Raw genomic sequence first — 22,131 nt, 5'->3', positions numbered from 1 at the left:
ATCGTATCTGTCCAGACCCCATATCCAACCCCAGATTCATGTCCCTCAACTGCTTTATCAGCTCTAACTCTCTAATCATCATAGCTGATACATGAATTCTCTTCCTACTCAGGGCATCCGCTACGACGTTAGCTTTACCAGGTTGGTACAATAGCTCAAAGTCGTAGTCCTTAAAATACTCCATCCAACGCCTCTACCTCATATTCAGCTCCTTCTGATCAAACAAGTATTTTAAACTTTTATGATCGCTGAATACCTGAAACTGCGCCCTATATAGATAATGCTTCCATGTTTTGAGAGCAAACACGATTTCCGCTAACTCTAAGTCGTGTGTCGGGTAATTTTTCTCATGCACCTTCAACTGTCTCGATGCATAGGCTACATGTCGTTTATCCTGCATCAACACACAACCTAACCCCTGATACGAGGCATCACAGTACACCTCAAATATTTTAGTCATGTCAAGGATTGCTAGTATCGGTGCGATGGTCATCCTCAAAGCAGGCTTCACACTCATCTGTCCATGATAAGGGCTGATCCTTTCTCTTCAATTGTGTAAGGGGACTCACCATTTTGGAGAAACCCTCCACAAATCGTCGATAATACCCTGCCAAACCTAGAAAACTCTGCACCTATGAAACTGTCTGAGGCCTCCCCCACTTCACCACGGTCTCGATCTTAGCCGGATCAACTGCAATTCCTTGGGCTGAGATCACATGGCCCAAGAATTGTACCTCCTCCAACCAGAACTTACATTTTGATAACTTGCCATATAACTGGTGTTCTTTGAGAATCCCCAACACCACTCTTAGATGCTCTACATGCTCTTCTCTGCTCTCAGAGTAGATCAGGATATCGTCGATAAACACTACCACAAACTAATCTAGATATGGCTGGAAAATCCTATTCATATAGTCCATGAATATAGCCGGTGCATTGGTCACCCCGAATGGCATCACTACATACTCGTAGTGGCCATAACGTGACCTAAAAGCAGTCTTATGGACATCCTCTGGCCTGACAAGGATCTGATGATATCCAGATCTCAAGTCTATCTTCGAGAACATCGCAGCTCCCCTCAGTTGATCCAACAAATCATCAATCCTCGGTAGCAGATACTTATTCTTTATCGTTAACTTGTTCAGCTGCCGGTAATCAACACATAACCTGGAGCTACCATCTTTCTTTTTCACTATCAGCACCGGTGCTCCCTACGGTGATGCACTCGGTCGGATGAACTTCTTCTCAAGTAGATCCTCGATCTCTTTCTTTAGTTCGGCTAACTCAGCAGGCGCCATCCTGTACGGTGCCATAGAAACTGGCCCAGTGCCATGGATGAGATCAATGGAAAAATCCACATCCCTGCTAGGTGGCAACTCTGGAATCTCATCCAGAAATACATCTGCGTATTCCTCCACTATCGGAATCCTGCTGATTTTCTCTGTTGTACTCATCTTCTCCGCATGAGCCACTATCACATAGCATGTAGCCCCAGCCTCAATCTCCCTTACTGCCTGATTAGACGAGATAACTTCCAACCCCACTGTATCCGGAAACACTACCCTACGTCGTCCACAATCAATGACAACATGGTTGCTCGACAACCAGTCCAGGCCTAGAATCACATCCAGACCCTCCATCGGCAGGCAAATAAGATTCAGAGTGAACCTGCGGCCTGCCACCTCTATAGGACACCCCACGCACATAGAAGTGGTGGATACCTCTCTAGATGCTGGCGTAGCGACTATCAATTCGCATTCCAGCTCTCGCATAGCAAGTCCGAGCCTCCCCACGCATTCATTAGACACGAATGAATGAGTGGCCCCCGAGTCAAAGAACACCACCACCTCGTGGTCACACAACAAACAGATGAACTTTAATAAATTACCTGATTGGGTTGCCTCTGTAGTCGTTAAGGCGAACACACGCCTTGGTGCTCTGGGCCGATCTCCTAGAGGTTTCTTAGTTGGCGCACCTCCAGCTGGTTTTTGGTTAGGATATTGTCGTGCAAAGTGTCCAGTCTAATCACACACGTAGCACTTACCAGTGCTACTGCCTCCACCTGTACTACTGGCAGGTCTCGTACAATCTCTCCTCAAGTGCTCCCCGCCACAATTATAGCACTGTAGCCTCCTAAAGGTAGTCGGTGGCCTGCTATAAGGTTTCTTCTGCTGACGAGTGTCTGTCACAGCCTTCTGTGGCCGTGCTGCTCGGTTGGGCCCCATCTCCAGCTGCTCAACTATTTTGGCCTGCTCGACCAAAACTGGGAACTCTTTGATTCTGAGAGGTACCAAGAATCTGCATAGCTCATGTTTTAGTCCCCCCTCGAACTTCCTACACCTTCAATCCTCAGTGACTACCGGAGTGTAGAAACGTACAAGGTACTCGAACCTCTCAATGTATGCCTCCACAATCATGGTTCCCTGCTGCAACGTGAGGAACTCTACTTCCCGCTCATGCCTCGCACTGTCCGGTAAATATTTCTCCAAGAACCTCGTCCTGAAGGTAGCCCAGGTCACTTGCTCCTCACGGGTCTGCATCAACTGCTGCATCCCCTGCCACCAGTACTCCGCGTCTGCCACGAGGAGAAATGTGACAAACAACAACTTCTGCTCATCCTTGCATTCCAACACCCGACAGATCTTCTCACACTCCTGCATCCAAGCATCTGCCTCATCAGGAGTGACCTTACCAGAGAACTTGGCCGACCGGTGTTTCATGAAATCCTCCATAGATATAGGCCTGGTAGGTGCCACTACATCTTTGGGTGGCGCTGCTATGGGCTGCATCGCGTCCACCATACGATGGATCGCCTGAGCTATGTCGTCAGCTGTTCCTCCTCCTCCTGTTAGCCATAGCTTGTGTGCGCCACATATTATAGTTGTTCACACACACAGCTCAAATTAGGATTTCATATCCAAAAATAAAATAATAACACAAACAGTTAGTCACGCAAGCGTAACACGGTATGCTCACTCCCTAGAGACCCCAAAAATCATTTTGAAAACCTTTGCTCTGATACCAAATGTAACATCCCGTCAGGATATTACGGTTTTATAAATGAAATGAAGAAAAATAAAATACTCAGCGCATTTAATAATACCTCATTTTCCAAAAGCGCGGGAAAACTCAAATTTTATTAAACGATCGAATAAAGTTTATTAACATCCACTACAAAACCAAAATCATAATGTTATAAAATCACCCATCAGGGTTTACAATTGTTTTCAAAAGCAGTAAATAAACGTAAGAGTTTCCCAAGTCGAACCCCTCTTCGCGACTAAGCTGCACCTGAGCCACCTGCATCATCAACATCTACTCCCGTGTACGGCGTACACGATCATCGCCAAACACACGCAGATAGGGTGAGCTTAGCAGATAAATCATATATACAAGGCTACAAACATATATATCAACAAACACACGTATAACAGTACTTAACTTAACTTCCCACATTGTTCTACACTTTTATTCCTATTATCTGACCCTCAAATCGGGTTATTCGTATTCTACATCGTCTAAGGATTACTTCAAGGTGACTTGCTGCCTCACCTATCGGCCACAACCGACAGAGCACGTGCGGGAAAACATGCTACGGATCATACACCGCAATGCCAGGTAGAGTTCCCATATACGAACATAGTCCGTATCGTCCCAAGACTACCAAACTCGTCAGCCAACAACTGAGGAGGGCAATCTATCTGGACCCATCTGTACTGGCCACAACCAGCAGACTCACACCGACAACACTCGCCAACCTGAGCCACAACTCAATGGTTTCTCGTTTTCATCCGCCATCCCGAGCCACAACTCAAGAGATGCTATTCCAAGCCACAACTCAAGGGATATGTTCTGAGCCACAACTCAAGGAACACTAGCAACCCCACCTTTAAAGCACCACTAGACGTGATGAAGGATTATCTTGTTCCTTTTTAAGATTATTGAATATGGTGTGAGTTGATTAAGAAAGCTAAGTGAAATCCCCACTGGACATTAAGATAGCAAGGTATCTAGATGTGAAGGTTCCTTTCACAAAGCTCAAGAGAAGAAGATGATGGATTGATTCAAAACAAAAAGGAAATGGAAAGCACATAAACCATAGAAAACCAAGAACAATTAAAGGAAGAAGAAAATATAAAATGGAAAGGAAAGGAATGGTAAAAATGTGAGAAACACGCCACTAAAAGGCTAGGCTAGAAGCCATGGCAACCTTGAAGATGAGTGGATGTGTGCTGCCACTTGCTATGCAAGATAAGGCTTAAAAGTATTCACTCTGAAGGGAGGAAACTCTCACAAATGGTTGAGACACAAGAGTGTTTTTACTTCAAAATGTTCAACCCTTTTACATGTCTAGGAGCACCCCTTATATAGAAGACTTTAGAGGCCTCTAAGCAAATAAAAGATACCTAAGGATGTCTCTACAAAAACCTAACACTAGCTTCTAGAAACTAGGTCAAATAAGGTAACAAAAATGAGAGACAAAAGAGCTAATTATGGTGTGTGCAAGGCTAATTTCGTTCTAGCACAAAAGGAGACAAAGAATATGTCTCATATGTCTCTAAAAAGTGGCCAAAGTGTGCTAAAAACAAGGAGACCAAAGGTACATAGGTACACTTGTTTTATGCCTTTTACTTTATGCTTTATGTCTTTGCTTTACTCTCTCCTCCACATCATTTATGCTCCCCAATCACCATGCGCCACCTAGCATTTCTTTCTTACTCCTAATTAACCTACAAAGCAAATAAACATAGATTATCATGTTGGCTTAAGTCAAGTCAACTATAGTCAACAAGTCAAACCTAGTTAAAGGTCAACAAGTCAACTAAAGTTGATTCAACTAAGTCAACTTAGGGAATCAAAAATAACAAACACAAATGAAAGGGATGAAGGATTAGTGAACTTCCTTTCTAAACATGCTTAGTCTTCTTAAGCATGTGCCTCCATCCCTGGTTGGGGTCAATCCTTCATCAAGACGCCTTGTAGATCACAAATACACATTCAAAGTTCAAAGGTGCAGCAATACAACTCGCCTGGCAAGGGACACGTGCCGTCAGGCGCTGCCAGCTCCTAGACCGCCTGGCGGGTGTCGCGTAGCGCCAGGCGCAAGATTCTTCTCGCCACAGGTACCGCCTGGTGGTATTACCCTCACCGCCAGGTGCCTGCCACTCAGATTCCCTCTATTGCCAGGCTATCGCCATTTTGATTTATCGTAGAAAAAATATGAAAATGTATAAATGAAAGTAACATACTTTAATAAAAAAGATATTTAAAAGATAATGTGACAAAAAAATATAATTAAAAATTACTTTTTAAACCTTAATTTATAATAATTTTCAAATTTTCATTATTTTTACATCATTCTCATAATTATGCTAAATAATAAATTGCGAACATAATTGTAATCTTGTTATCACCGCCGAACCATTGCATGACAAACATGATTGATAAATAGAGGAATTTCCCTCTTCCTTCCCTTCTCTCCCTCATCGTTGATTGGAGTGAGAGGGATAGGATGAATTTAAGTGGATTAGAGTGTGAAGCTTGTCTTGTTCACTTTAAGGGGATTAAAGGTAAAAGTGAGTTTATTTAAAGTAAAGTTTGTTGGAGTTTGTGGGTGATTTGATGGATGTGATTATTTAAAAATTATATTTAAATCATAAAAAAACAAGATTACCAAATTGTACTTTATTTTAAAAATAATTCAAAATTATCATTATATAAGTTTGATTTATTGTAAAAAATATGAAAATGTATAAATGAAAGTAACATATTTTAATAAAAAAATATTTAAAAGATAATGTAATAAAAAAATTTATAATTAAAAATTACTTTTTAACCCTTCTTTTATAACAATTTTCAAATTTCCGTTATTAATTATTTTTATAAAAATAATTTTAAAAGTCATATTTTTACATCATTTTCATAATTAAGCTGAAAAATAAATTGCGGACATAATTGTAATCTTGATATCACCGTCAAACCAAGACATAACAGAGATGATTTAAAAACAGAAGAATGTCCCAGTTCCTTCCCCTCTCTCCGTCAAGGTTGATTGGAGGGAGAGAGATGATGAATTGAAGTGGAATAGAGTAGCAAGTTTGTGTTGTTCATTTTAAGTGGATTAAAGGTGAAAGTGGGTTGATTTAGAGTAAAGTTTGTTAATGTTTGTGACTGATTTGATGGATGTGATAAATTAAAAATTATATTGAAATCAAAGAAAAACAAGATTACCCAATTGTACTTTATTTTAAAAATAATTAAAAATTATCATTATATAAGTTTGATTTGTGGTAGAAAAATTATGAATATGTATAAATGGAACAAAAAATATTTATAATTAAAAATTACTTTTTAAACCTTATTTTATAACAATTTTAAAATTTTCGTTATTTTTACATGGTTTTCATAATTATGCAAAATAAGTTGCGGACACAATTGTAATATTGATATCACCCTTGAACCATTGCATAACAGACATGATTTAAAAATAGAGGAATTTCCCTCTTCCTTCCCCTCTCTCCCTCATCGATGATTGGAGTGAGACGGATAGGATGAATTTAAGTGGATTAGAGTGTGAAGCTTGTCTTATTCACTTTAAGGGGATTAAAGGTGAAAGTGAGTTTATCTAAATAAAGTTTGTTGAAATTTGTGAGTGATTTGATGGATGTGATTATTTAAAAATTATATTTAAATGACAAAAAAACAAGATTACCAAATTCTACTTTATTTAAAAAATTATTTAAAATGATCATTATATAAGTTTGATTTATCGTGTAACAAATATGAAAATGTATAAATTAAAGTAACATATTTTAATAGAAAAAATATTTAAAAGAAAATGTAATAAAAAGTTTTATAATTAAAAATTACTTTTTAAACCTTATTTTATATCAATTTCCAAATTTTCGATTTTAATTATTTTTGTAAAAATAATTTGAAAAGTCATATTTTTACATCATTTTCATAATTAAGCTAAAAAATAAATTGCGGACATAATTGTAATCTTGATATCAACCTCAAACCAACACATAACAGAGATGATTTAGAAATAGAAGAATATCCCTCTTCTTTCCCCTCTCACCCTCAAGGTTGATTAAATGGAGAAGGAGAGGATGACATCAAGTGGATTATACTGTGAAGTTTTTGTTGTTGAATTTAAGTGGATTAAACGTGAAAGTGAGTGGATTTAGAGTAAAATTTGTTCAAGTTTGTGAGTGATTTGATGGATGTGATAGATTACAAATGATATTTAAATTATAAAAAAACAAGATTACCAAATTGTACTTTATTTTAAAAATAATTAAAAATTATTATTATATAAGTTTGATTTATCGTAGAAAAAATATGAAATGTATAAATGAAAGTAACATATTGTAATAAAAAATATTTAAAAGATAATAATGTAATAAAAAATTATCATTAAAATTTACTTTTTAAACCTTTTTCTATAACAATTTTCAAATTTTCGGTATTTTTACATCTTTTTCATAATTTTGCTAAAAAATAAATTGTGGACATAATTATAATCTTGATATCACTCTCAAACCATTGCATAACAGACATGATTGAAAAATAGAGGAATTTCCCTCTTCCTTCCCCTCTTTCTCCCTCATCGTTGATTGGATGGAGAAAGATAGGATTAATTCAAGTGCATAGTGTGTAAAGCTTATCTTGTTTAATTTAAGGGGATTAACAGTGAAAGTAAGTGGATTTAGAGTAAAGTTTGTTGATGTTTGTGAGTGATTTCATTGATGTGATAGATTAAAAATTATATTTAAATCATAAAAAAACAAGATTACCAAATTGTACTTTATTTTAAAAATAATTAAAAATTATCATTATATAAGTTTGATTTATCGTAGAAAAAATATGAAAATGTATAAATGAAACTAGCATATATTAATAAAAAATATTTAAAAGATAATGTAATAAAAAAATTTATAATTAAAAATTACTTTTTAAACCTTATTTGATAAAAATTTTCAAATTTTTGTTATTAATTATTTATGTAAAAATAAATTAAAAAGCCATATTTTTACATCATTTTCATAATTAAGCTGAAAAATAAATTGCGGACATAATTGTAATCTTGATATCCCTTTTCGTTCCCCTCTCCCTCAAGGTTGATTGGATTGACAGGGAAAGGATGACATCAAGTGGATTACAGTGTGAAGTTTGTGTTGTTCACTCTAAGTGGATTAAAGATGAAAGTGGGTTGATTAAGATTATAGTTTGTTAAAGTTTGTGAGTGATTTGATGGATGTGATATCTTAAAAATTATATTTAAATCAAATAATTGTAATCCTTATATCATCCTCAAAGCATTGCATAACATACATGATTGAAAAATAGAAGAATTTCCCTCTTCCTACCCTCTCTTACCCTCATCATTGATTGGAGGGAGAGAGATAGGATGAATTCAAGTGTCTTAGAGTGTGAAGCTTATCTTTGTCACTTTAAGTGGATTATCAGTGAAAATGAGTGAATTTAGAGTAAAGTTTGTTGATGTTTGTGAGTGATTTGGTGGATGTAATAGATTTAAAATTATATTTAAATCATAAACAAACAAGATTACCAAATTGCACTTTATTTTAAAAATATATAAAAATTATCATTATATAAGTTTGATTTATCGTAGAAAAATATGAAAATGTATAAATGAAAGTAACATATTTTAAAAAAATATATTTAAAAGATAATGTAATAAAAAAATTATAATTAAAAATTAGTTTTGAAACCTTATTTTATAACAATTTTCAAATTTTTGTTATTAATTATTTTTATAAAAATAATTTAAAAAGCCATATTTTTACATCATTTTCATAATTAAGCTAAAAAATAAATTACGGAGATAATTGTAATCTTTATATCACCCTTAAACCAAGACATAACACAGATGATTTAAAAATAGAAGAATATCCCTCTTCATTCCCCTCTCTCTCCCTCAAGGTTGATTGGATAGAGAGGGACAGGATGACAGCAAGTGGATTAAAGTGTGAAGTTTGTGTTGTTCACTGTGGATTAAACGTGAAAGAGGGTGGATTTAGAGTAAAGTTTGTGAGTGATTTGATAGATGTGATAGATTAAAAATTATATTTAAATGATAAAAAAACAAGATTACCAAATTGTACTTTAATTTAAAAATAATTAAAAATTATCATTATATAGGTTTGATTTATCGTAGAAAAAATATGAAAATGTATAAATGAAAGTAACATATTTTAATAAAAAAATAATTAAAAGATAATGTAATAAAAAACTTATAATTAAAAATTACATTCTAAACCTTATTTTATAACAATTTTCAAATTTTTCGTTATTAATTATTTGTGTAAAAATAAATTAAAAAGCCATATTTTTACATGATTTTCATAATTAAGCTGAAAAATAAATTGCAGACATAATTGTAATCTTGATATCCCTCTTTGTTCCCCTCTCCCTCAAGGTTGATTGGATTGACAGGGAAAGGATGACATCAAATGGATTACAGTGTGAAGTTTGTGTTGTTCACTCTAAGTGGAATAAGATGAAAGTGGGTTGATTAAGATTATAGTTTGTTAAAGTTTGTGAGTGATTTGATGGATGTGATATATTAAAAATTATATTTAAATCAAATAATTGTAATCCTTATATCATCCTCAAAGCATTGCATAACATACATGATTGAAAAATAGAAGAATTTCCCTCTTCCTACCCTCTCTTACCCTCATCATTGATTGGAGGGAGAGAGATAGGATGAATTCAAGTGTCTTAGAGTGTGAAGCTTATCTTTGTCACTTTAAGTGGATTACCGGTGAAAATGAGTGAATTTAGAGTAAAGTTTGTTGATGTTTGTGAGTGATTTGGTGAATGTAATAGATTAAAAATTATATTTAAATCATAAACAAACAAGATTACCAAATTGCAATTTATTTTAAAAATATATAAAAATTATCATTATATAAGTTTGATTTATCGTAGAAAAAATATGAAAATGTATAAATGAAAGTAACATATTTTAAAAAAATATATTTAAAAGATAATGTAATAAAAAAATTATAATTAAAAATTAGTTTTTAAACCTTATTTTATAACAATTTTCAAATTTTTGTTATTAATTATTTTTATAAAAATAATTTAAAAAGCCATATTTTTACATCATTTTCATAATTAAGCTCAAAAATAAATTGCGGAGATAATTGTAATCTTGATATCACCCTTAAACCAAGACATAACAAAGATGATTGAAAAATAGAAGAATATCCATCTTCATTCCCCTCTCTCTCCCTCAAGGTTGATTGGATAGAGAGGGAGAGAATGACAGCAAGTGGATTAAAGTGTGAAGTTTGTGTTGTTCACTATGGATTAAACGTGAAAGAGGATGGATTTAGAGTAAAGTTTGTGAGTGATTTGATGGATGTGATAGATTGAAAATTATATTTAAATCATAAAAAAACAATATTACCAAATTGTACTTTAATTTAAAAATAATTAAAAATTATCATTATATAAGTTTGTGAGTGATTTTGATGGAAGTGATACATTAAAAATTATATTTAAATAATAAAAAAACAAGATGAAAAATTGTACTTTATTTTAAAAATAATTAAAAATTATCATTATATAAGTTTGATTTATCGTAGAAAAAATATGAAAATGTATAAATGAGAGTAACATATTTTAATAAAAAAAATAATTAAAAGATAATAGAATAAAAAACTTAAAATTAAAAATTGCTTTCTAAACCTTATTTTATAACAATTTTCAAATTTTCGTTATTAATTATTTTTGTAAAAATAATTTGAAAATCATATTTTTAAATCATTTTCATAAGTAAGCTGAAAAATAAATTGCTGACATAATTATAATCTTGATATTGTAACGTCCCATTTAATTTATAAACACAATTAAAGAAAATGTCACACATAAGATAGTAAAATCACGCAGTCCTGGGGTTCCCAACAGCACCCCTACAAAACCAGGCACACCACGATGCCAACAAAAGCGGGATAACAGTTTAACTAAGAGTTTACAATCCAAAGACAACGAATACAGGGGCCATAGCCCTAAAGAAGACATCAAGAAGAGAAGTGTAAGATCCAGCCCAAACGGCTAAGCGGTGGAGTCACCATTCCCTTGCTGACCATGAGAACTTCGCCCATCTGCTCCCATCAACCCAGTCGATGATCATCGCAAGAAAGAACAGCCACATACAACACAACCATGCAACGAAACGGGTAAGCTAGAGCCAACAACATATGCATCATACAGTCAAAAGTATTTCCATCATATCACATCCATATAATCAACCAAACATGTCATGACCCTCAATCAATACACTACGACTCGACTCGACTCATCCGGATACGTATAACTTGGTCGGATTCAGCGGATGCTTGCACTTGTGGTGGATACCTCTGCTCGACCCTGAGCTGCTCACCCCCGAGCTATGTGTTACAAGTGTTACGATAAATCAAATTTCCCTTAATAGATTTCAGACCTCCTGCTACCCTCACCACAGGAGTCAGTCCGTTCTAGGTGAGACTAACTGGCTCCTCAGAGTGTCAGGATGCAACCTTACCTTGAATCCTTACCTAGTTATACAGATGGGGCACCACCATGGACACCCACTAACAAGGGCCATGGGATTACGTCCCAACCACTGAAGCGTAGCCCCGGAGGTCTCACCTAGAGACCCCAAGGAATTACACGCTGACACGGACCAACATTCATAAAACAGTAGTAGGAGAGCATCAAAGATCATGTTTGCAATTCCATACCCTTCCCTGAGATTTTATTCCTCATACACATCACATTTTTGGATCCATGCATCTGATCATCACCACCCCATGAATCTAGGGCCTCGTCTCATATCATTAACGTGTTCCTTTAGTTCCAAACCTCTCATTCATTTCACATGCCAATAACATACCCAACCCGTCATACGCAATTCATGAGTCATGCCAAACATACCTCATGCTTCATTATATACATAACACTCATCATACCATCATACTCAACCAACACAAATCATATAGGAACAAACAAACAACCAATCGCAGCGCTGTCTCGCCCAGCACCTTGCTCAGGCTAAGGGGTCTCGCTCAGGCGAGTCCCCCTCCGCTCAGGCGAGGGCTCGAAACAAAGAAACAGGAACCACTACGGGATCTCGCTTAGGCGAGATCCCTCTCGCCTGGGCGAGTGGTTCGCTGGCTCAAAAGGTTGAGCAAGTCGCCTGGGCGACTTATCGCGAAAAGGGGGCGAGACTTCGTCAGACTCGCTTAGGCGAGCCCGACTCGCCTGGGCGAGATTAACAGTTCTCGCCCTAGTTCACTTGCAACAAAAGCATCATTCCAAACCAACGAATCGTGCCAAGAACTCCACACATTAAAAACAATGATTCATCCATCCAACAACAACCAATCTCAAGGAAACAGTACATGAACAATATAACTCGAACCCTAACTTCCCTTACCTGGAAATCAAGTTAGCGGGACGTTCCGACACGCACACAGGAAACCAAACTGTCCTTAGGATGGTCAGCAGCTGGAACGAACGGTAAAACAGAAGAAGGAGGCGGGTTATTACTAAACCCTAACAGTAACAACAAACCTAGACCATGAAAATAGAAGCATGAGCCAAGGGCGACTTACGTGAGTAGAAACTGAGTTTGAGCTTGGATGAAGGGGACCTTAGGGCAAACCCTAGCAGAGCGTTCTGTGAGGGTAGTGAGGGATGACGACTGGTTTCTGGAGAAGTGAAAGTGAGTGTGAGATTAGGGCAACATAGTAAGACCTTATACGTTGGGCCAACCTTTAGGCCCAATCACAAAGGCAGCCCCTTTAGTTTAGGGCAGAAAAGTAAGGCGGATTTCATGGGCCTTACAGATATCATCCTCAAGCCAAGACATAATAGAGATGATTTAAAATTAGAAGAATTTCCCTCTTCCTTCCCCTCTCTCCCTTAAGGTTGATTGGATGTACAGGGAGAGGATGGCATCAAGTGGATTACAATGTGAAGTTTGTGTTGTTCACTTGAAGTGGATTAAAGGTGAAAATGGGTGGATTAAGAGTAAAGTTTGTTAAAGTGTGTGAGTGATTTGATGGATGTGATAGATTAAAAAATATATTTAAATCATAAAAAAACAAGATTACCCAAATTGTACTATATATTAAAAATAATTAAAACTTATCATTATATAAGTTTGATTTGTGGTAGAAAAAAATATGAAAATGTATAAATGAAAGTAACATAGTTTAATAAAAAATAGTTAAAAGATAATGTAATAAAAAACTTATAATTAAAAATTACTTTCTAAATCTTATTTTATAACAATTTTCAAATTTTCGTTACTAATTATGTTTGTAGAAATAATTTAAAAAGTCATATTTTTACATCATTTTCATAATTAAACTGAAAAATAAATTGTTGACATAATTGTAATTTTTATATCACCCTCAAACCAAGACATAATAGAGATTTAAAATTAGAAGAATTTCCCTCTTTCTTCCCCTCTTTCCCTCAAGGTTGATTGGATGGAGAGGGAGAGGATGGCATCAAGTGGATTGCAATGTAAAGTTTGTGTTGTTTACTTTAAGTGGATTAAAGGTGAAAATGGGTGGATTAAGAGTAAAGTTTGTTAAAGTTTGTAAGTGATTTGACGGATGTGATAGTTTATAAATTATATTGAAATCAAAGAAAAACAAGATTACTAAATTGTACTTTATTTTAAAAATAATTAAAAATTATCATTATATATGTTTGATTTATCGTAGAAAAAAATGAAAATGTATAAATTAAAGTGACATATTATAATAAAAAATATTTAAAAGATAATGTAACAAAAAAATTTATAATTAAATATTACTTTCGAAACCTTATTTTATAACAATTTTTAAATTTTTGTTATATTTACATCGTTTTCATAATTATGCTAAAAATAAATTGCGAATATAATTGTAATCTTGATATCACCCTCGAACCATTGCATAACAGACATGATTGCAAAATAGAGGAATTTCCCTCTTCCTTCCCGTCTCTCCCTCGTCGTTGATTGGAGGAGAGGGATAACATCAATTCATGTGGATTAGAGTGTGAAGCTTGTCTTGTTCACTTTAAGGGAATTAAAGGTGAAAGTGAGTGGATTTAGAGTAAAGTTTGTTGAAGTTTGTGAGTGATTTGATGAATGTGATAGATTAAAAATTATATTTAAATCATAAAAAAACAAGATTACCAAATTGTACTTTATTTTAAAAGTAAATAAAACTTATCATTTTATAAGTTTGATTTATAAACGAAAAAAATATGAAAATGTATAAATGAAAGTAACATATTTTAATAAAAAAAATATTAAAAGATAATGTAATAAAAAAATTATAATTAAAAATTACTTTTTAAACCTTATTTTATAACAATTTTCAATTTTCGTTATTAATAATTTTTGTAAAAATAATTTGAAAATTCATATTTTTACATCATTTTAATAATTAAACTGAAAAAGAAAATGCGGACATAATTGTAATATTGATATCACCATCAAACCAAGACATACCAGAGGTGATTTAAAACAAAAGAATTTCCCTCTTTTTCCCCCTCTCTCACCCTCATGGTTGATTGGATAGAGAGGGAGAGGATGACATCAAGTGAATTACAGTGTGAAGTTTGTGTTGTTCACTTTAAGTGAATTAAAGGTGAAAGTGGATGGACTAAGAGTAAAATTAGATAAAGTTTGTGAGTGATTTGATGAATGTGATAGATTAAAAATTATATTTAAATCAACGAAAAGAAAGATTACCAAATTGTACTTTATTTTAAAAATAATTAAAATCTATCATTATATAAATTTCATTTATCTTAGAAAATATATGAAAATGTATAAATGAAAGTGACATATTTTAATAAAAAAATATTCAAAAGATAATGTAACAAAAAAATGTATAATTAAAAATTACTTTTTAAACTTATTTTATAAGAATTTTTAAATTTTCGTTATTAATTATTTTGGTAAAAAAAATTTGAAAAGTCATATTTTTACAAAATTTTCATAATTAAGTTGAAAAATAAATTGTTGACATAATCGAAATCTTGATATCACCCTCAAATACAAACATAATAGAGATGATTTAAAATTAGAAAAATTTCCCTCTTCCTTCCCCTCTCTCCCTCAAGGTTGATTGGATGGAGAGGGAGAGGATGGTATAAAGTGGATTACAGTGTGAAGTTTGTGCTATTCACTTTAAGTGGATTAAAGGTGAAAAATGGTGGATTAAGAGTAAATTTTGTTAAAGATTGTGAGTGATTTGATGGATGTTATAGATTAAAAATTATATTGAAATCAAAGAAAAACAAGATTACCAAATTGTACTTTATTTTAAAAATAATTAAAAGTTATCATTATATAAGTTTGATTTATCGTAGAAAAATTATGAAAATGTATAAATGAAAGTAACATATTTTAATAAAAAAATATTTAAAAGATAATGTAATAAAAAGTTTTATAATTAGAAATTACTTTTTAAACCTTATTTTATATCAATTTCCAAATTTTTGATTTTATTTATTTTTGTAAAAATAATTTGAAAAGTCATATTTTTACATCATTTTCATAATTAAGATAAAAATAAATTGCGGACATAATTGTAATCTTGATATGACCCTCAAACTAAGACATAATAGAGATGTTTTAAAAATAGAAGAATTTCCCTCTTCCTTTTCCTCTGTCTCCCTCAAGGTTGATCGGATGGAGAGGGAGAGGATGACATCAAGTGGATTACAGTGTGAAGTTTGTGTTGTTCACTTTCAGTGGATTAAAGGTGAAAGTGAGTTGATTTAGAGTAAAATTTGTTAATGCTTGTGAGTAATATTATGGATGTGATAGATTAAAAGTTATATTGAAATCAAAGAAAAACAAGATTGCAAAATTGTACTTTATTTTAAAAAAAATTAAAAATTATCATATCGTAGAAAAAAATATGAAAATGTATAAATGAAAGTAACATATTTTAATAAAAAAATATTAAAAAGATAATGTAATAAAAAAATTTATAATTAAAAATTACTTTTTATACCTTATTTTATAAAAATTTAAAAAATTTTGTTATTAATTATTTTTGTAAAAATAATTTGAAAAGTCATATTTTTACATCATTTTCATAATTAAGCTAAAAAATAAATTGCATACATAATTGTACTCTTGATATCGCCCTCAAACCAAGACATAACAGAGATGTTTGAAAAATAGAAGAATTTCCCTCTTCCTTGACCTCTCTCTCCCTCAAGGTTGATCGCATGGAGAGGGACAGTGGCGGAACTACTCGAATACAAGGGGGAGCCACGGCTCACCCAAAATTTTTTAAATTTATATATATATATATATATATATATATATATATATATATATATATATATTTTAAAAAATTATATTTATATATTATTTATATTAATTTTATATTATGAAAAATTATAATAAAAGATAAAATAAAAATTTAATGGAAAAATTGATTTATAAATGAGATTATAGTTTTTTTTTTTTTGCTATAAGAATTTCTCATCATGTAAATTATCATGAAAGTTTGTGAGGAGAAATAAATACAAAGAGATATATTAGAAAACATAGGTTGGGGAACACATAGATTGAGATTGAAATATACATTCTTGGATGATCTCTCACGTATCAAGGTTAATTAGTATCTTATTATGATTTATATATGTTAAATTTATGATTCTTTTTAATATGTTTCTCCCAAATTAAGTTTATCCCAAATGACTATAAACCCTAATTTTGATTTTATGGATTTTTTTATGAAATTTGCATGAACCTTAATTATAATTTTTCCCAAATTATTATAACCCTTAATTATGAAATTTAGGAATTTCATGTTTTCTGCTGCCTATGGTAAATTTTTTTAAAGTTTTGAATTTATATAATGTTGCTTATTTAATTAAAGTTGTATGAGTTTTGTTATGTTTTGCATGGTAATAATTGTGATTTATAAACGAAAATTTTTATCTTTTTATAAATAGATGAAAGGTGATAAATTTATATTAGAAAGATTATGACAAAGAGTAAAAGAATGAATTCTTTTATGGAAAGAGTAAGGCTTGTGATAAAGATGAAAAAAAATGCATCTACATTAACTAAACTTAAGAAATCTCATGAGAACCAAGAATTCAATACAATGAAAAACAAATCTCTAAAGTTCCTATAGATAAATATAATGAATTTAAAAATTTATTAGAACGGGATCCGGAAAAAATGTCCTCAACTTTGACAATACCCACCAAATCAAATTGATAAGGCACGAAGGGCTTATCAAAATGGTATTCATGATTTTGTATCATGATATAATAACGAATGATAGTCATATTTTTTTGAATTTTACTATTATGTGTGTTTGTTTTAAGCAGAGAAAGTGAAGAGAAAAAACAAAAAGGTTTTTTATGAGTTCAAATTTTTGCCCTCATTTAATATTTAAATTTGGGGATTTAATTGAATTTTCTTTGCTTAAAGATTGATTTAATTAGGATTTGTGATTATTGGATTTATTAAGTAAGTTTGGTAAAAGTGGCGTAAAAATTGATTTTAATTGCATAAAATATTATTGGATATTCTAACGTTTGTTCATGCAGCTGGAATTTATTTTTGGTCATTAATAGTGTGATTTTGAAATATTCAAAGTTACAAAATAAGTCCAAAATCAAGAAATTCTGGAAAAGAATAAATCAGGAGCTGAATGCACCCCCAGATTTTATTTGCACACTCCTTCTAAAGTGGACCACCAAAAACATGTTCTGCACCCCCAGTTTTCACTAAGTTGCACCCCTCGTACCACTTAAACTCCACTCAACCAGATTATTCCATGTGGCAATCCCCACCTTTCAAATCAGGCCAACCATAAGCTGACACATGTCATAATCCTCCACTCACCAAATTGACCATTCAAATCCTGCCACGTCACCATCTCTCAAAATGAAACCCTAACCCTAATTTTCCTCCTCTCCTTCCATCACCATGGCAGCCGCCACCCTAGCTGCGAATCTCGTCGGAGTTTGGAGCAGCGTCGTCACGAACACCATCGCACCTCTTCGTTCTCGCCGGCAGCCACTGCGTTCATCTTCCCGCCGCCACCACCACCATTCATCTCGCTGCGAACACCACCACATTCGCACCATCTCTGCAGTAGCTACGGCAACCACCGCAACTCCGTCCGCAATAACAGTTCCACACGCATCTGAACCTGCACGAACAACACCATCTGCCTCACCATGACAACCACCATCTTCAATCTTCATGACCTCGCCTGCAGCAGCGCACCTCACACGGACCACCGTCCGCAGTCACGGCAGCCACCACAGATCTGCCATTGTCAACCGTGAACACCACACACCTTCCTCTCAGAACCTGAAACGCGCGCCGGCAGCAACCTTCTGCAACAACGTCGCTGGCAGCAACACGCACCAGCGACCACCATCCACACCCGTCGGACCACCATGAGCCACCACGCCAATCGCCGGAACAACGCCCTCGCACCACCGCGCCGTCAGATGCGCAGCCGAGGGAGGAAGGAGCAAGGAGCAGCAACCCTAGTCTAGAGAGAGAAAGTGCACTCTGGACAGTCAAACTGGTCAACTGGTCAACTCTGGTCAACTGGTCAAAGTTAGCAGTCAACTCTGGTCAAAACTGCAAAATGATTAAATAAGAGGGGCAAAATTGGAAATTGAACAGGAATTAAGTTGCTAATTATTAAATAAAAATAAAAGATTTTAGCAACTAACAGATAAAGCCCAAAGTCCAGTGGAAGCCTATATAAAGAGACTTAAGGGAGCAGAAGCGGGACAACTTACAACTTTTTGACACTTAGAACTCTCTGGTTTTGGCAGATACCGTCTCCACCACATCTCTCATTCTTTCTTTTATTTTCTTTCCTTCATATCATCATGTATTCCATCAAAGCCATGGAGGGCTAAGCTTTTAGGGTTGATTCCACTGTAATTTCTTAACTGGATTCTGAGGTTAGATGAATTTATGTGTTTGTTATTTTGATTATTGTTGTGGTTTTTGTTTATCTATGTCCTTTGCTTCTTAATCGAATAGAAAATAATGATTTTAAATCTACATGCATGCTAATCATATGAGTTAAAAGGTTTTTAAATTAAATTGAGACTTTACTTTGATTTTATTTAGAAACTTTCATTTGATTAAATAAGTTTTTGCCAATAATTGAGACTTTACTTTGATTAGAGGTAATTACTTTAACTAAAATTAGTCAAGACTTTACTTTGATTAATTAAGTTTTCTATTTGGTGAAGAAACAAAGGAATAGACATGATTAGGCATAGTAAAATTAATTGAGACTGTACTTTGATTGAATTTACTATGGACAATCTAACAATTCTCACTTTTAATTGAGACTGTACTTTGATTAAAAGTGAGATGCCAACAAATGAATTGAGTCTTTACATTGATTGATTTGTAAATCAACAACAATAATTAATTTAACAATAATCTCTAGATAACCAATGAAGAATCTTATTTAGAAAAAGCAGTGGAATTGACCTATTTACTATTACTGTGTTTACAATCTTCCGTGTCATTTTCTTTGCATATCAAAACCCCCTATTTTTATAGTTGCTAGTTTTAATTGCATTTTTAAGAATCAAATATTTGAGATCAATTCCGTATTCGTTGTGAGACGACTCAGGGTTATCTTAACCCTAACTATTTTGTTCACTACATAACTGCAATACTGAAGTTGCTAAAGTAGTGGTAATTTGATCGCCTAATGACAGCGATATCAAATTTGGCGCCATTGTCGGGGAATACGGTTAGTCTTTCTTTTATTTTGATTCTGTTTTATTTATTTATTTTATTTTATTTATTTATTTTTATTTATTTATTTTACTGATAAGGGATTATCTTGTTTCCTTTTAGAGTTATGAATATGGTGAAGTTATTTAAGAAAGCTTTTTGAAAATTCCCACTGGACATTAAGATAGCAAGCTATCTAGATGTGAAGGTTCATTTCTCAAGCTCATGAAAGGAAGAAGAGAGTTGGATTCAAGCTTAAACTCACACAACATTAACAACACTAAAGAACCAAAATGAAAGAAGAAACATTAAAAATGGAAAGCATAGAAGATGAAGCATGGAAGAAGCACGCCACTCATAGGGGGGATCTAAGCCAACCAAGCCCTAGAGATGAGTGATGGTGCCGCCACTTGCAAGCAAGATAAGGCAAAGGTGAGTTCACTTCTAGGAAGGAGAGCTCACGAAAATTTAAAGGTTGAAACACAATAGTTTAGAAACAAAATGATCAACCCTTTTACAAGACAAGGAGCACCCTTTAAATAGGAGTTCATAGGGGTCCTTTAGCAAATACAAAAACATGAAAAAGGATTAACTAGCAAACCCTAAACCTAATGTGAGAGTGAGTCTTGGCCAAGTGAAGGGAGATGATTGGTGGAGGCATTCCCATGAGGATTCTAGGCCAAAAGAGGAAGGAGACCAAGTGACCTTCTAAGGCATAAACCACAAAGGCAAAAGGAGACAAGGTACATGTCTACTTTTGCTTTTGCTTTATGCTTTTTGCTTTCCTCTCTCTTCCACTTCATCCAAGTGCTCCAATCACCAAGTGCCACCTAGCCATGCTCTACTTTCTCTTAATTACCTACAAAACAAGACAAACAAGGATTAGCATGTTGGTTTAAGTTAATCTAATCTTGGTCAAAGGTCAACTTTGGATCAAAGTCAACAAGTCAACCAAAATAAATCAACTAGAAACCAACTTAGGGAATTCAAACTAAAGTAATGCAAAACAAAGATAAAGGTGATGGAATAGAAGACTCCCCTCTAGACATGCTTCTAGTGATCCTTCTTGATGGAGCTTCTAAGGAGGTGGTCATGCCTTCATCATCCTCCCCTTCTTGGAGAGAATTCGACCACGAATTCTTAAACCCTACATCAAAAGGAGAAAGGTCACAAACATTAAATGAGTTACTTATGTTGTAGCTTGGGGGTAAGTCTAACTCATAAGCATTGTTGTTAATTCTCCTAATGACTTGAAAGGGGCCATCCCCTCTAGGGAGGAGCTTAGACTTCCTTTGAGTAGGGAATCTCTCCTTTCTCAAGTGAAGCCAAACCCAATCTCCCTCTTGGAAGATGACTTCCTTTCTTCCCTTATTACCATCCTCTTGTTGTTTCTTAACTCTCCTCTCAATGGTTTCCTTAACTTGTGAATGCAAGTCTTGGATGTACTTGGCTTTGGTCTCACCATCTTGGCAAGTCCATGCCTCATGAGTGGGTAGGGGAAGGAGGTCTAAGGGAGTTAGGGGATTGAACCCATACACAACCTCAAAAGGGGAATGAGAAGTAGTGGAATGCACAACCCTATTGTAGGCAAACTCTATGTGGGGAAGAAGTTCCTCCCACTCTCTAATGTTTTGCACTATCATACATCTTAGCATTTGCCCTAGGGTTCTATTAACCACCTCGGTTTGGCCATCACTTTGGGGATGACAAGTGGTGGAGAAAAGAAGCTTGGTGCCAAGTTTACCCCACAAGGTTCTCCAAAAATGGCTTAGGAACTTGGAGTCCCTATCACTTACAATGGACCTAGGTAGGCCATGTAGTCTTACCACTTCCTTGAAGAAAAGATTTGCAATATAAGTTGCATCATCAATCTTATGGCAAGGAATGAAATGGGCCATCTTAGAGAACCTATCCACCACTACAAAAATGGAATCCCTACCTTTTTTGGTCCTTGGGAGACCTAAGACAAAATCCATAGAAATGTCAACCCAAGGCTTGGAAGGGATAGGCAAGGGGTGTAAAGACCATGGGGTTGGACTCTAGACTTGGCTTTCATGCATGCTATGCAACCTTTGCAATGCCTATCTACATGCTTCCTCATGTGAGGCCAATAGAAGTGTTCTTTCAAGACTTCCAAAGTCTTGTTTGGCCCAAAATGCCCCATTAATCCTCCCTCATGTGCCTCTCTAATGAGTGAGGCTCTTAAGGAACCTTGGGGAATGCAAAGTCTCTTACCTTTGAAAAGATATTGATTGAGAAGGTAAAAGTCTTTGTAAGCCCCTTGGTGGCACTCACTAAGAATGGGGAGAAATCAACATCCTTTGGATACAATTCCTTAATATGAT

The 22,131-nt window shown here is 34.2% G+C and overlaps 1 protein-coding gene across 1 annotated transcript; it reads right to left on the bottom strand.

The window, feature by feature from the left end:
- Positions 1-1,211: 1,211 nt before the first annotated feature.
- LOC114172235 lies at positions 1,212-2,789 on the bottom strand. The gene is made up of 3 exons (XM_028056831.1): positions 2,392-2,789; positions 2,045-2,280; positions 1,212-1,981 (listed from the first exon to the last, which is right to left on the bottom strand). Exons 1-3 carry the CDS (start codon positions 2,787-2,789, stop codon positions 1,212-1,214), a joined length of 1,404 nt encoding a protein of 467 aa, XP_027912632.1.
- Positions 2,790-22,131: the final 19,342 nt, after the last annotated feature.

This window comes from Vigna unguiculata, unplaced genomic scaffold (genome assembly GCF_004118075.2).
Source record: "Vigna unguiculata cultivar IT97K-499-35 unplaced genomic scaffold, ASM411807v1 contig_5, whole genome shotgun sequence".
NCBI lineage: Eukaryota > Viridiplantae > Streptophyta > Magnoliopsida > Fabales > Fabaceae > Vigna > Vigna unguiculata.
Note: the sequence above shows the minus strand (reverse complement) of the source record. Positions and strands in the feature narration are given on the sequence as shown.

Bases quoted from the DNA above. Each gene is read 5' to 3' on its own strand.
- LOC114172235 (XM_028056831.1), bottom strand. From the start codon at position 2,789: ATGCAGCCCATAGCAGCGCCACCCAAAGATGTAGTGGCACCTACCAGG. The intron at 2,281-2,391 runs GTTCGAGTACCT...GGTACCTCTCAG, and splicing joins GTGGAGGCATACATTGAGAG to AATCAAAGAGTTCCCAGTTT. The intron at 1,982-2,044 runs GTAAGTGCTACG...ACCAAAAACCAG, and splicing joins AGGTGGAGGCAGTAGCACTG to CTGGAGGTGCGCCAACTAAG.